General features: G+C 38.2%; 1 protein-coding gene across 2 annotated transcripts in view; it reads right to left on the minus strand.

Annotated features, from left to right (window-relative positions):
- Positions 1-389: 389 nt before the first annotated feature.
- KIAA0825 (KIAA0825 ortholog) overlaps positions 390-14,199 on the minus strand; it is a 248,950-nt gene continuing 235,140 nt past the window's right edge. For both annotated transcript variants that reach the window (XM_054003603.1, XM_054003607.1), the window contains one exon: positions 390-3,267. In XM_054003603.1, the coding sequence (XP_053859578.1) occupies positions 3,144-3,267 (124 nt within the window). In that variant the 3' untranslated portion in view covers positions 390-3,143. The remainder of the gene's footprint in view (positions 3,268-14,199) is intronic.

Below are 14,199 nucleotides of genomic sequence, written 5' to 3' on the forward strand. Positions count from 1 at the left end.
AGGTTTTGTAAAAGAAGCTAAGTATATTAAATTGTTAAATAATAATTCGGTGTGAACATTAATTATAATGTATAGTTAACCTAGTTTGTGCCATCTGATCCAACTAATTTCTATAAATACAATAACTTCCTTTTGAGCTGATTCAGTTGAGACAGTGAGGCCAGCTCTAGCCCACTCAGAAAGTCTGTTGTACACAACAGACTTTAGTTCTTATTTTTGACCAGCTTTTCATGAGGAATTAACATGATCAGATTGCAGTGGTCATGAAACTCTGGGCACACACTGTAGCAAACAAATCTGACTTCTGTTACTTTAATTTATTTAGGCTAAACATACATGTGAGACATTCCTGGATCAATAAGTACTGTCAAAGAGCCAGGACATTTCATCATTCTTAAAAATTTATTTAATATTAAATGAGTATTAGAATCAGCAGAACTTTTTAAAGAATATAGAACTATTGTTTAATGAAGAAAAGCCAAAGAAAGCAGCAGTCTCACAGTTATAAACGTATTTCTAATTTTACACACAAGCATCTTTAGAATACATCTACACAATGGAAAAAAGGTCAGCTCTTTCAATTTTCAATTAAAAGCAAGCAGTCTTGATAAATTAATGGCATGTTACTTAGCAATCTTAGTTGTACAACTCTTATTATTACTGTAATTTTATTGAATACATATGAATATTGTAGAAATATTCAGCATTAAATAATATTGCCAAGATTATGTCTCTTTTATACCCTAAAGGTTATTTGGAATAGTTACATTGCCAGCAAGACTAAGCCCTGATATTTCTTGGTAAGGATTGTGGGAGAAGTACAATTTAAAATACACATTTGCTTGCACTCAGATACCATAAAAGATGCACATATAGGTTTGGATAGGAAAAACATCCAAATAAAATACTGTGTAAAGGTTCAGCTTTTATGCTGTTATGTTCTTACACATGTTAGTCATTGGCCAGTCTTAACTGGGATTCCCCAAGGCTCAGTATTGGAGACAATACTGCTTGATATCTTTATCAATTATTTCAATCATGGACTAGAGGGTGTCCTCAGTCAATTTACGGATGACACCAAATTAAGCAGGAGTGTTTACCTGTTAGAGAGTTGGAAGGCTTTACAACGGATCTGGATAAGCTGGATCAGTGGGCTGAGGCCAGTGGAATGAGGAGCAACAACCCAAGTCAATGCCACAGGTGTGGGGCACAGCACACAAACTGGAAAGTGGCACAGCAGAAAAGTTGCTGGTCAACAATCAGCTGAACATGAGCCAGAGTCTACCCAAATAACTGAGAAGGCCAATGGTATCCTGGCCTTCATCCGAAATAGTGTGGCCACCAGGACCAGGGAAGTAAGTGACTGTATGGATATTCCCACTTAAGTGTAAGTGATGGGTTTTATTCTCAATTAGCTTATTCACTTGCAAAATTTATGCTCTTCAGAGTAGGTATTTCCCAGAAGGGGAGCATTTTCACAAGAAGTATTTCAATCAGTTTCACCATGTAGGCACTTTATGTGATTATACAAAAAGTTAATTATGTACAATAGATTTTGATAAAATAGGAGAGAATATTCTGAACTCCAGTTTCCATGTACACTAACACATTTTTTGTAGGGCTTGGAATATGTGTGCCTCATTTGTCAAAATACCAAACCTGCTGTCATGGAAGATCCCTGTAGACATGTTTTAAACCTGAAGTCCACCACTAATCTTCAAAGGTGAAATACAAAGCAAAGATAAATGGTTTTCACACTTCATCACTTCCTGTATGATCTGAAATTACTACACTGGCAACAGAGGAAAATGTCTACTTTATTTTTTAAATCATGCTTTCAGCATTTTCTAAGCTACAGTGCCTCACAGCCCTTTTGTGTTGCAGTGTTGTAACAAGATCTTTGGAGATTTGTAAGATGCAATTGTCCACATTTTAATTCTAAATGGTCTGATGCTCTATATGAAAAGAGAGCAATTAAGAGGAGGAAAACCTGTATTTCAGATAAGACCCTAAATCAGCATTAGTAATATGGTTACCCATGATGCTGCTGAAGCCTTTAGGGGAAAAAAGCATGCCTTCATCCTACTGAAGCAGTCTATGTCCATAATAGCATCTGTGTGAAGATGTGCTGGGAACACAAATAACTCTGCTCAGATTGCACCCTTAGCAAGATCCTGCCAGAGCCCTTTATCAGGCAGAAAAAGTAGTTCCATTGGACTTCTAAAGAAAGAAACTTACAGAAAAATTATGCATTATTTTTCTAGAGCTAAAGAGATACTAAGCAGACCTTCTGTACAAAAAATGTTGATAGTTTTAACCAGTGTGTAAGAAAAATATTTAGTATTCAGAAAAATATATAATATTCAGAAAATTTTGAATATCAAACCAGGATTACTTTGAATAAGAAATTTTACTATATTTTTCAAAAAAATTAAATTATTTATTATTTTCTCAATTCGCTTTTAAGATAATCCTGTGAGCATTGTCTGCAAATAATTCCTTTAAATAAAAAGATGCTTCTCAAAACTTCTAAAATTTCTCTGTGTTTTTTAAGCCATAAAATACACTGGATGTTAAGTAAGGACTTGTGAAGGCAGTAATGCTGATGCATTTTTGATTTGGAATAATGGCCAAGCATACTCATCCTGGACCAACTCAAAAAGGACTGTAGCTATATGGTCTATACCTTTTCCTTTTCATGTATTTTGGGTGATTTAATAAACAAGCACCAAAGGAGGGAAAAGGTCCTTGAGTGACATGAACTGGGGGCAGGCTGACTTCGACTCCAAAGTGGTGGATGGAAATCAGAAACATTTGCTTAGCCTGGGTCTAAAATTGCATTATTTTTAGAATGAGTCTTATATTTTTGAAACAATTCTTAGTTTGTCATTCAGGTTTATGCCTCTGCAGTACTGAGATACAACCTCCTTGTTTTGTGACACTGACATTTTCCTGTACTGTTCGTCCCCTTATGCATGTGTGAACAATCGCTTCCTGGATAGGGTGACCAGACAATAACAAGGGAACACTCCTTAGTTTAGACCTCCTACTCAAGATACATATTTCTGAGCTTTCTAGTACTATGAGTTATAACATTAAGTTAATCTTGTTGAATCCAGAAGAAAGGTGCTACCCAAAATCTGTCAAGGTAATTGTTCTTCTTTATCCTCTGAGATAGGAGTCCTTTGTGTCAAATAAACATTTTTTAAGTGTTCCACCATAATGTCTTCCTCATCATCAAGATCTGCATCTTCTTTCATCTCCCACCTGAAAGAAAAACCATTTTATTAATTCTTAATGTGTTTTAAACTAGTCTTTAAACTAGTCATTAGAAGTCTTAATGTGTTTTAAACTAGTCTGTTTTAAACTAGTCTTTAGAACAAGTAAAAAAATACAGATCTTGTTTTTATCAATTCATTGCCCTCCCCAGCTGTGGTTTACACCAGCTGAGATTACTGAATCACGCAAAATACAACCCCCAAAAACCTTGCCACACAGAACTTGGCATGGGCATGAGACAATTGACACAAATTGTCAAAGCTACTACAAAATCGTACTTATATTTACTGCAACAGTACATTTTTTTTCCATTTTATGTGTCACACACATATTAGTAGAGGTGAGAACCTTGTAAAACTCGCAGAGAAAAAGTGGAAGAGCTAACACACATTCTGGAAGTTAAGCAGATGCTCTCAATACTCTCTGAGCTTACAGTGAAATATCACCACATGAAGTCCAACCCAAATATTTAATGCGAGTTGTCATAATTCTCTGGCTTAGACAGTACTATTTTACAAAGTACTACAAAACTGACTGGCTCTTTTGCTTCTTTAACCATCAAGTATTACGATCTAACCAAAAATAGATGACATCAGATTCTTCTTTCCCCACGTGAATACTCATTTCTAGTTTAGGATTAAGAGCTAATGCCACTAAAACTGCAAAAGTGAAGGACTGTGAAGATGATTTCTTTTTAGCAGTAGTAGTCATGCTAAAGTCATGCAGTATTCTGTTAAAGAAAATCAGGATAATAAATGCAGCAAGAGTGCTGATATGTAGTCAGGTAAACTTTGTATCACTCCAATTATGCCTACACAATGGTCACTTCTTTTTACAAGTTCTGTGGATATTTAAGAATTTGATATCCCTTTAATATTAATCTCATTCTGTTCTAAGTAGATAATAAAGCGTAGACTCCCAGTTCAGACCACCTGAAGACAAAAGGTAAAACACCAATACTAAATCTAGTAATCACATTTTCAAGTATTAAAACTAATAGGTTATAAATGATCTATAGAATGATGCAGAAAAGTAGGAGATGTCAAAAATTAGCTGAACAAGGACTGCTTTTAGGAAACTGTCAGGAGTAATACTTTAGTCCTGTCCCCACTCTTCTTAGGTCTTCATTCATACTGTAAAAATCAGAAGCCATATACAAGTTTAGACTGGTGAATAAATCAAATATAATACAGAATGGTGGAATGGCTATATTTAATTCCTTATATTTGGAAGAAGAGAACAGCCATTATTGGCAATAGAGCATGGTGTATACTTTGTGTCTATTTTAAAGCTTACTAAAACCAGAAAGAGAAAGTGCTTTGTAGTAAAATCTCATTGTTAAAATACAATTAGGAAAAAATATTTATGTTAAATGAACATATATAAATTAGCATATATACTTCACACCTTTACCTTAAAAACTGAATCTAACAACCCATATTACTGCCTGAAGGAGTATCAGAACAAGCAAAGCATACTATGAATAAAATTATAAGCACTGAATACCTATGATCAAGGTTTTGCAATAATTAGCTTCCTATTACTCCACTCATATGTGACTGCTATCATACTTAACCTTATGTGTATATTAGCATTAGGTACAATTAACTGCTCTGTCTATCTGCTTCATTCTCTGGTTTATGATATAAAATCTGGCTGTATGAACCTTCAGTGCAGTCACTTTTGCAAGCATCCCCAGTGAATGGTGTTTAACAGCATGACTGGTTTCCCCTTTTCCTTTTGGTAATGTATACCTTCTCTTCAAACCTAGGAAGAAGTTGTACATGCCTTAATTTGAATTTATGTTCCTCAGCGTTATTCAGAAACACTACTACATGAGCTGAATGAATTAATTTTAATTCATTTGATTTGTTGCATATTTTTAACTAGAGGAGCTGTTTGCTTAGAAGGACTGTTGCCATTACAATAAGCCTTCATGGGGTCCCCAGGCCAGCTCTGGACCCCAGCTTCGCTGACAAGAACAAAGGTAAATGACATGAGGTGCTCTTCTCGGGATGAACGTCTGACAGCTTTATTGTGGAACACCTCCAGGGAGTAAAGGGGCGTCCTAGAGGAAAAAAGAGGTCGATGGTCTTGTGGATGGGGATTTTAAACTCAGGGGGCAGGGGGCAGAGGATAGGGGTCACAGCCAATGGGATACAACTAATGGGAGTGGTGAGGGGAGGAAGTAACCCGGGGTACCACCACCACACCACCTTGGAGGAGGAGGGGTGTGCAGAACAAACCATGTGATACAAGCAAACCACTTAGTGCAATATAAAAACTACTCAGTGCAAAATTCCAATCACCCAGTCCAAAATAATAACTAAATAAACTACTTAGTGCAATACAACAGACTGTCATAATTACAGAGATAGGAGGTAGTGTGTAGCATTAGGGGTGACCCAAAATAATGTACACCATATCTTCTCTACATCAATCCATGCAAGGTAGTTTGCTATCTCTTGAATTCCCAGAGTTGGAGGCAGAACCTCTGTGTTTTACCCTGGTTCACAGAGAGGGGAGGGCTGATAGGAACCCATATGTGAAGCTCTCTGTTTTGTCCTTTCCAGACTCTTGAGAACGTCAGAAAATGGGGCGCTCTGACAGGCTGCTAGTTCCTTCTAGGAACTGATGAATAAAAAAGACAGACAGCGACCCTTGCCACAGTTGCTACAGCAACCACCACTTTTGGAGGGAGATGTTTCTCTGGACTTTCTGCCGCTGCTGCGCAGGAGAGCTGCCTGTCGCTGAGGGTTGGAGCCTCTCCACAAGTTTCCAGCTGCTGAGGGGGTTGGCCCTACATCTGCTGAGACATTTCTACTGGCATTTCAGCAGCACTGACTCCTTTAGGATAAAAATATGTTTTCTGGGTTTTGTTTTTTTGCCACTCCCATTGTTACCTGGGGAAGAAGGCAATTTTGGAACCATGGATGCTCATTTGGTGTGTTGTTGCCTTTGTGCCTTGTCTTGGCTGCATGGCCCAGAGAGTGGAATTGATACCATTTTGTCTGTGTTCCCTGGGATAATTCGGGGGACCTCCTCTGCATTTGTGGGTGAGAGTTTAAGTGTTTGCCTCTATATTTCTTGGTTATTGCTGTTTTCTTTTAGCAAACTGTTTTTTCTTTTTCACATACCTCTTCGCATCTGTCTCTCCTCATTGGTAGAGGAGATAGGTTGAAAACTAAGGGAAGAGAAGTTATTGCAGAGTCTCTGCCCTGTAATATTGCCTTAAACTAATACATATTTGGTGCCAAGCTAAAAGGGGGTCAAGAGAGGAAGTGAAAAAATAACAGATTTGACCAAATAATTTCTATACTGTGTACAGAACTCCCTGGTTACTACATTTCTTGGTCTGATCATGGTGCTGGGGACCATGGGGGTGGGGAGGAGAGCTTTGGGCTTTTGGTGGGCATTTTTGAAGCCTCACTGCCTAGGCGTTCCATGGCACTTTGCAGTTTGAGTTTGTTGGCCCAGGCAAAAAAGCTTTTCCCTCTTCTGGCTTGGAGAAACTGCAGCAGCAAACTTTCATCTGCCTTGAGGCGAACTGAACAGCTGCTGGTCCAAGACTGCAGGAGTAGGACTGGCTGGAGCAGGGCTGCCCCATTCCAACCCCAAGCCTTGGGGAGCTAAGCCAGGGAGAAAAAGCACACCAAGAGGCTCCAGCCCAGCTGTTTGTCTGCTGTATAGAAGGGGTTGATGCCAGAGAGCCACCAGGTTTTTGCCTACCTCTGGAACTTCTCCATGGTATATCTACTACCCTCAGCATGAAAGCCTGCTCTGTCTTGTACCACCTGTCAGGAAGTTTATTTGGAAGTCTCCCTCTGAACAAATACAAAACTCTGATAAGGTACCAGAATATTTGAAATAAAATTGCTGTGTCAGTTCCAGAAAGTACAACTTACTGCTCTGTGCTGAGCCCTAGTTAATGCTTACCTGCCTGCTTCTTGTTACTATACAGCAGCAGCTACAACCAGAAGAAATGGAGAGCAAATTGGTAGACACCACAGTCACTCAGGCTGTAGTTAAACAAGATGGGCAGCCTAAGCCAATAGTAGTCACCCCTGTCCAAAGGAAGGGCCAAATAAGACCAAATCTAGTTGCTCAGTAAGATGACCATGGGGAGTTCTAGGGAGAATGTTCAAGAGGAATGTCCCTTCAACATGTCATGCCAACAATGCTACTTGGAGTAAGCAGATCACTCTGATCACACAGCAAGTTCAGATGGGGAATCCTAATCATTCTGGGATTTGGAAAGTATCAGAAACTGATCGGAAGGTGAGTGTTTTGGACTATCGTCTGAAGAGGAAGAGGATTAGGTGGCACATGCTGAGAAGGCCTCACCATATAACCAGCCACCAGAAAGTGAGAGGCGACACACTCTCTTCACTGAGAGCTCCTGCCATATCGTAGGGACAAGTCAAAAATGGAAAGCTGCCATATTGGAGCCTAAGCAGCAAGTTGCAGAAGCTACCAAAGGACAAGGTGGATCAAGCCAGGATGCAGAGCTGAAAACCCATCTGGCTTTGGAAATTGCCGATTGAGAGAAGTGGCCAACACTACTTGTCTCAAGTAGTGTGAGAGATGGTAGCAAACACTCTGTAGGGGTGGCTGGAATGATGGGAAAAGGCCAATTGGCATTGAAGAAAGAAATTTGAGGCTGCAAAAATCTGGCCAGACATTGCTGCTAGGGTAGAGAAGCTGACCACAGAAGTTTGTCATGTGAATTCCTAGACGCCTATGAGTCGGGCTATTGAGAAGCATTGCAACAACAAAAAAGTGGACTGGGCTTCCAAAATTAAAGGCAGATCTGAACTGGCAATATGAGGAAGAGTTATTTCTACTTTGGTGGGCCCAGGTCATGAGGTGCCTCAGTTCATGAGGGAAGAGATGCAACATATTGATGGGTTTGCGACTGAAGGATGGACTTAAGCATGGGCACCATATCCCAGGTAATCCATGATTATGAAACATGCACTGCATCAAGCAGGCCAAGCAAGTAAAACCCATTAGTACAGGATACAATGGGCTAAATATAAATATGGAGAGGCCTGGCAGATGGATTATCATACTGCAGCAAACCTGCCAAGACTGGCCCTATGTGCTCGCAGTGGTAGAAGCAAGCACTAGATGGCTGGAGACCTGCCCTGTGCCTCACACCTCTCCTGTGGCAACACAGAACCCCAGAAAGAATTGAATAAGACAATGGGACTCATGTTAAAAAGAACGTCATGGACACCTAGGCTAGAGAACGTCGTATTCAGTGGGTGTATCACATTCCCTATCACCCATGAGGCCCTGGGAAAGTCAAAACGGCAATGGATTTTTAGAAACCATGCTGAATGCAATGGGTGGTGGAACCTTCAAACATTGGGATCTATGTTTACCAAAGACCACCTGGTTAGTTAACACTTGCGGCTCCACTAACCAAGCTAGCCCTGCCCAATCAGAATCCCTGCATATAGGAGATGAAGATGAAGTCCCCGTGGTGTGTATGGTGCATGCTGGGATCCATCCCATCTCAAGAAAAGGCAAATCCATCCATGAGATTGTTTTTGCTCAAGGACCTGGCTACACTTGGTGGCTAATACAGAAGGGTGAGTAACATTGTACCTCAAGGGGACCTGATTTTGGTGAGAACCATCTTTAATGTTGAATTATATATGTAATATTGGTTGTTGAATGATACTGCCACCATACATCATAAAATATCCTCAGCAATGAATACAGACTGCTCAAGTTTTATTTAATGGAATAAAATAAACTCAACAAACATCTTGGGGGAACAGTCAGTGACCACTTAAATAATAACTGTATCACTATAGTTATTTGTATGTGTATATGGCTACAGTTGAAAGGTATGAACATCTGGACATCATGTGCATATGCATGGTATAGAATAATAATATCCTGGGTAAAGAGTTGGAGTTTTCAGTGCTGTTTATTATAAATACCATTCACATCAGCTGTAGGCATGGTTTCAGCAGAGATGAAGCCATGCTGGAACAGGAAGGGGTCCATTTTGGTCTGGCTCACGAAAGTGAAGTGATCAGCACACCCTGGCACTGTACGACCTATGGGTCTCTTCACATCTCCAAGCCCTCCAGGACATTTCTGCATGACAACTGGGCTGAGAAAAGGCAGAGGGACCACTCAGAAATTCATGGTTCAAAAGTGACAAATCCAAAACTGCAGCCAGGAATGTCTGGGCCAGGAGTCTGCAGTTTTTGGTGCCCAGTGGGACGATTTCTCTCTCCTGCAGTGGGGCAGCAATCTGAGGCAGTAGCACTGATGCTAACCTATGGGAAATGCAAGCACAGAGAGCTTCCAAGGCCTCAAACATACAAGCTCAGAGATAGAGATGGATAGAGTGTTTGACCTAAGACATTGGAGAAGGCTTGAAAGTTTAGAATAGAAAAGTGAAACAGACACAAAATAAGAATAAAGATTCATGGTTTAAGCAGAAATATATTTTAAGCAAGTAGAAATATGCCTCATATAAGTGAATAAATATGTTAAGCAAGACAGCAGAAAATTTAAAAGTCTACCAATAGAACTTGTTATAGAGTTGGTAAAAAGTAGAAGATACAGCAATAAGTTTCTGTAGAGTTAGATAAAAAGAGAGGCATTGCAGAATATTGTGTAAAATGTAGCAATTAATAATTGGTTTATGACAATGCTAGCAAGCTTTGTGGAAGTAGCTGACTGGATAAGAAATTTGTAAAAGACATTGTAACTAAAATTATAACGGCTTCTGATATACAGCTTCTGATGTGATGGTGTTGGATGTAACAACCTTATGGTCTTCCATGAGACTGATTTTGCAATAAACCATTTTTCAATCACCTCATCAGTCAACCTCATCTACTCTGTATCCCAAACACCAACTGAGTGTGGCTGAGCTGAAAGGGAGTCCACCAGGTGGCAGGAAGAGGTAGCAAGCAGTAGGAGTGACATCCCAGACACACCCCCTGCTGTCACACAGAGGGAACAGGAAAACTGGCACTGCAGGCCTGGACCTGCCCCAGACAACGCCAGCACATCCCATCTCCCACCAGAATCACACCATACCCCCCTGCATTCCTGGGTTTTTTTTCTTCCAGAGGGGAAAGTTTAGCCAGGAGAGCCTCTCCACCATCTTGTCTTTGTCCTCTGGGGCACATGAGCTGCCTGGGTGGCAGCCATCTTGGTTTTTTTGTTCGCAGAGGAACGAGTTGACTCAGCACCTGTGTATCTAGTGATTTTTGTTGTTTTCTTTGTTGTTGCTGTTTTCTTTTAGTAAAATGTTGTTCTTTTCACTTATATCTTTTTTTGCATTTGTCTCTCCTTATCTATAGACAGGGAGAAGGGAGGTAAATTTCAGAGTCTGTGCATCATAAAATTGTCTTAGACTAAGACAAGGACAACAAGTGAAAATGCTAAATGAAGTACATTCAAAGTAATTATTGCTGGAGGTATCATACAGAAACCTAGCAGTCTTGGCTAATGGAAGTTTAAGAATAAATTAGCAGATTTATTTTAAAGGTCATGATTTCATACTTGTCAGGATATTTCATTGAATCTTAAACAATAACATTGGTAAAAATCTTCAATATCATCCAATTTGGATGTTCTTTAGTGTTCACTTTATAAGAGGTTACCCTAATACATTTTCATTTTATCCAAAAGTAATCTATTTTTAAGGTATTTAAGCAGATCCAATGAGGATAAGAATGTCTTCTGTGTATTCACATAACAGCATTCATGAATTAAAGATCTATGAAATGAGCTTGACCAACATCTCGTCCCTTATTAATTGAAATTTTTTTATGCTTTAAGTCTGGGGACAATATAATTTTTTTTAAAGACTACTGTACTCTAAGGAAGAAGGCTGTAACACATGTTTATTGTTCTAAATGGGATGAGAAACTAGCTGTTTGTGGTTAAGTGGAAAAAGTCAATGTTTACTAGTAAAAATTTTGTCCAAAATAGATGTTTTTACTAGCATATCAAAACTATGTGACAATTGTTCTGGCAATAGTAATTCATACAAATGCAACTAGCCAATTAAAGTAAGGTGAATATGAATAAAATTACCATCAGGAATTACCTTCAAAATGCAAGGTTCATCAATTGAACAGCCAACTTGCACAATTCTGTTGTTTCAAATCATTAGTAACACAGCTCTTAGAAAAAAAATTAAAATTCAGAGGTTGTAGATGCGGGTTGTGGAAACAGAATTTAAGATGAAGCACACAGGACAAAAGGAGCAGGACACGTTAGCACATGACCAGTGCAGAGTTAAGCAAATAGTAACTCAGGTAAAGGAAAGGTAGGGATATCCATATATGGTGAACTGTGATGTTATTGGTTAAACAAGAACAGTATGTTACCATATTAGGCAATGTTTAAGGTCATTGGCTGATTGTAGTGTTAAGAGGTCCTATATAAATGCCATGTTGGCCCAGTAAATCAGCTTCTGATCATTAGTCAGACTCCCAAGTTGTCCCCGCCTCTTGAATCCTGACAAGAGGTGGCATATGTTTTATTTCAGTCTTATATATCTTGGAACATTAAATAAAATCAGCATTTAAAAAGGATTTTGGAATTATTTGAACCAACCCATTATATCACCACTTACATTTTGCTTAGAGTTCACTTAACCAGAAAAAGATGAATTCAAGTGTCCAGAAAGTCCAACTTTTAGTGTATTATTTATATTTAAAAGAAAGCACATGTTTAGAATAAAATGCCATCACCTTTGTAATCTTTAGGGTAGCACCAAAAATTTTAAAGCCAATAATAACTTGTAAATGTAGATAATTAAAAATAAATATATTTTCAGAATATGCTGAAATATCAAATAATGTAGGTGACATACTGTGTGAACCTGATGCGAATCACTTAAACACTTTTCTCTATATACTGTTCCTTTCTGTGTTGCATGTGGCTAATCAAGGGGGGGGGAAAGTAGCATATTTTTCAGATAGATAAAGCAAAACACAGCAGCACAGATAAATATAGGAATCACTGAAGTTTTCTGCTGGTCAGCTTACAGAATAGCTAGCACTGGGAGGGCTTCTGTTTCTCCTCATAAATAAGAAGCAAGAGAGGAACTCTTGGCTTGCACATCCACAGGCTAACAGAGTGCAAGGGGGAAGTATTCAGTAACCCAGAAAGATCGAGTGATTCCAGCTCAGGTTTCCTTAGCAATGTATCGATGTGCTCTCCTTGCTTATAAATAGCATCAATATATCCATTTATATAAATCGCTATACATAACTATTTTTTGTGATGGTTTTCTTTCTCTCTATTGAAATGTAGAAAGTAAAGTTAAATCTGTTTGCAGAGATGCAGAGAAAAATTTTCAATGAATCTGTAAAAAGCATGCTGGGCTGTCGCCATTATATACTTCTTTAGACTACCCCCATAACATCTACTACATGCATGAAGTTGCTTATCTGACTTTCTGAACTAAGAACACTGTATACTTGTGCAAATACATATATTTCAAATACATATACATAAAGATATACATAAAACATACTTTTATATACCTATATATACACACATACATACCTATACCCATGCAAGAACAGAGCAATGATGCAGGCATTCAAGAGGGCTGATTTTATGCCAGAATGAGGTCAGTAACACTATGTCTAAGCTAAGTGCTTGGAGGTAAATAGTCAAAGGATTACATCTTTTCAGTAATTTAAAAATAACTTGGTAATTGTGGATTGAATTTAATTATTTTGAGACTTAATACAATTTTTCAAGAATATCAAAGAAGGAAGTATGTTATTATCAGAGTGCCAAAGATTTTTTCATTCAGGAGATGCATACAACTTACCTCCCTATGATTACCTGATAGGAATGCATCTTCTGAAAATACCCTGCTCTTCACATGATAAACTACTTGTTCCCTCTCTTTACACTTCACCTTTTTATTTCCATTTACAAAGCCTTTCCATTATGGATGCTGAAAAACCAATGTAAATATTTTAAAGGATTAAACTTTCAAATATGGTTACTGTGGCATATATATGTTCTGTAAATACAAATACAAGATATATCTGCTTAGAAACTATATTTGATAATCTGACAGCATTGAGACTTAACAGTATAAAAAAATCGTATTTTTTATACTGTTATTTTTTCAACAAGAAACTTTCTCCATTTTTAAAGGAGGGGCTATTACAACAGCATAAAAATATTAATGTTTTTAAAATGTAAGACTATTATGTCTGTAGTCTAATCCCCTTCTTAATGCATTGAAAATTTAACAAATACTAATTTTCTTGCTTTTAGAAGAATTTCACTCAGTTCATAACTTGCAGAAAAAAAAAATGTGCTATGTAAGCAAGACACTTAGGGGAACCAGGAAGCTGACTTGTATTAGTAATAAATGGTTTTACTCAAGTATAAGCAAATTTCTGGGCTGCTAAAAAACCTTGTTCTTTCATGCCCATTATCAAGAAAAAATACTGCTGTTTGGCCTGCAGCCAGAACACCCCAGATTTTTTGAGGACCAAAAAAATTTATTTCAACATGCCCGGTAATTTAGTAGATGCTTCTTATTTTATTTTCAAAAATTGGTGCCTCTTTGCTTAACCCTGTCTCACTCTTCCTGAAGATTCACAGGGTCAGACTGAAAATGCAACCACCAACTGAAGCAGAGATATCATCCCAAAGAAGAGCAAAATAATCTGTAGTTAAAAATCTACATATCCCAACAAATCAATTTCAGACTAGCATACTAAAAAACAGAGAGGAGATGGAGATAATAAACAGATGGAAATAAATAAACAGGATCTCTGTCCACAGTAGGCTTCACTATTGGTCATTCAGGTCTTTCACTGCTGAACTGCAATCCTTTACAAAAAGAGTTTGTTTCTGTTAGGAACTGAAACACTAGCAATTTCCCCCAGTTCATTCCAA

The sequence above is a fragment of the Vidua macroura genome, chromosome Z (genome assembly GCF_024509145.1).
Source record: "Vidua macroura isolate BioBank_ID:100142 chromosome Z, ASM2450914v1, whole genome shotgun sequence".
In the NCBI taxonomy this organism is placed as follows: Eukaryota; Metazoa; Chordata; class Aves; order Passeriformes; family Viduidae; genus Vidua; species Vidua macroura.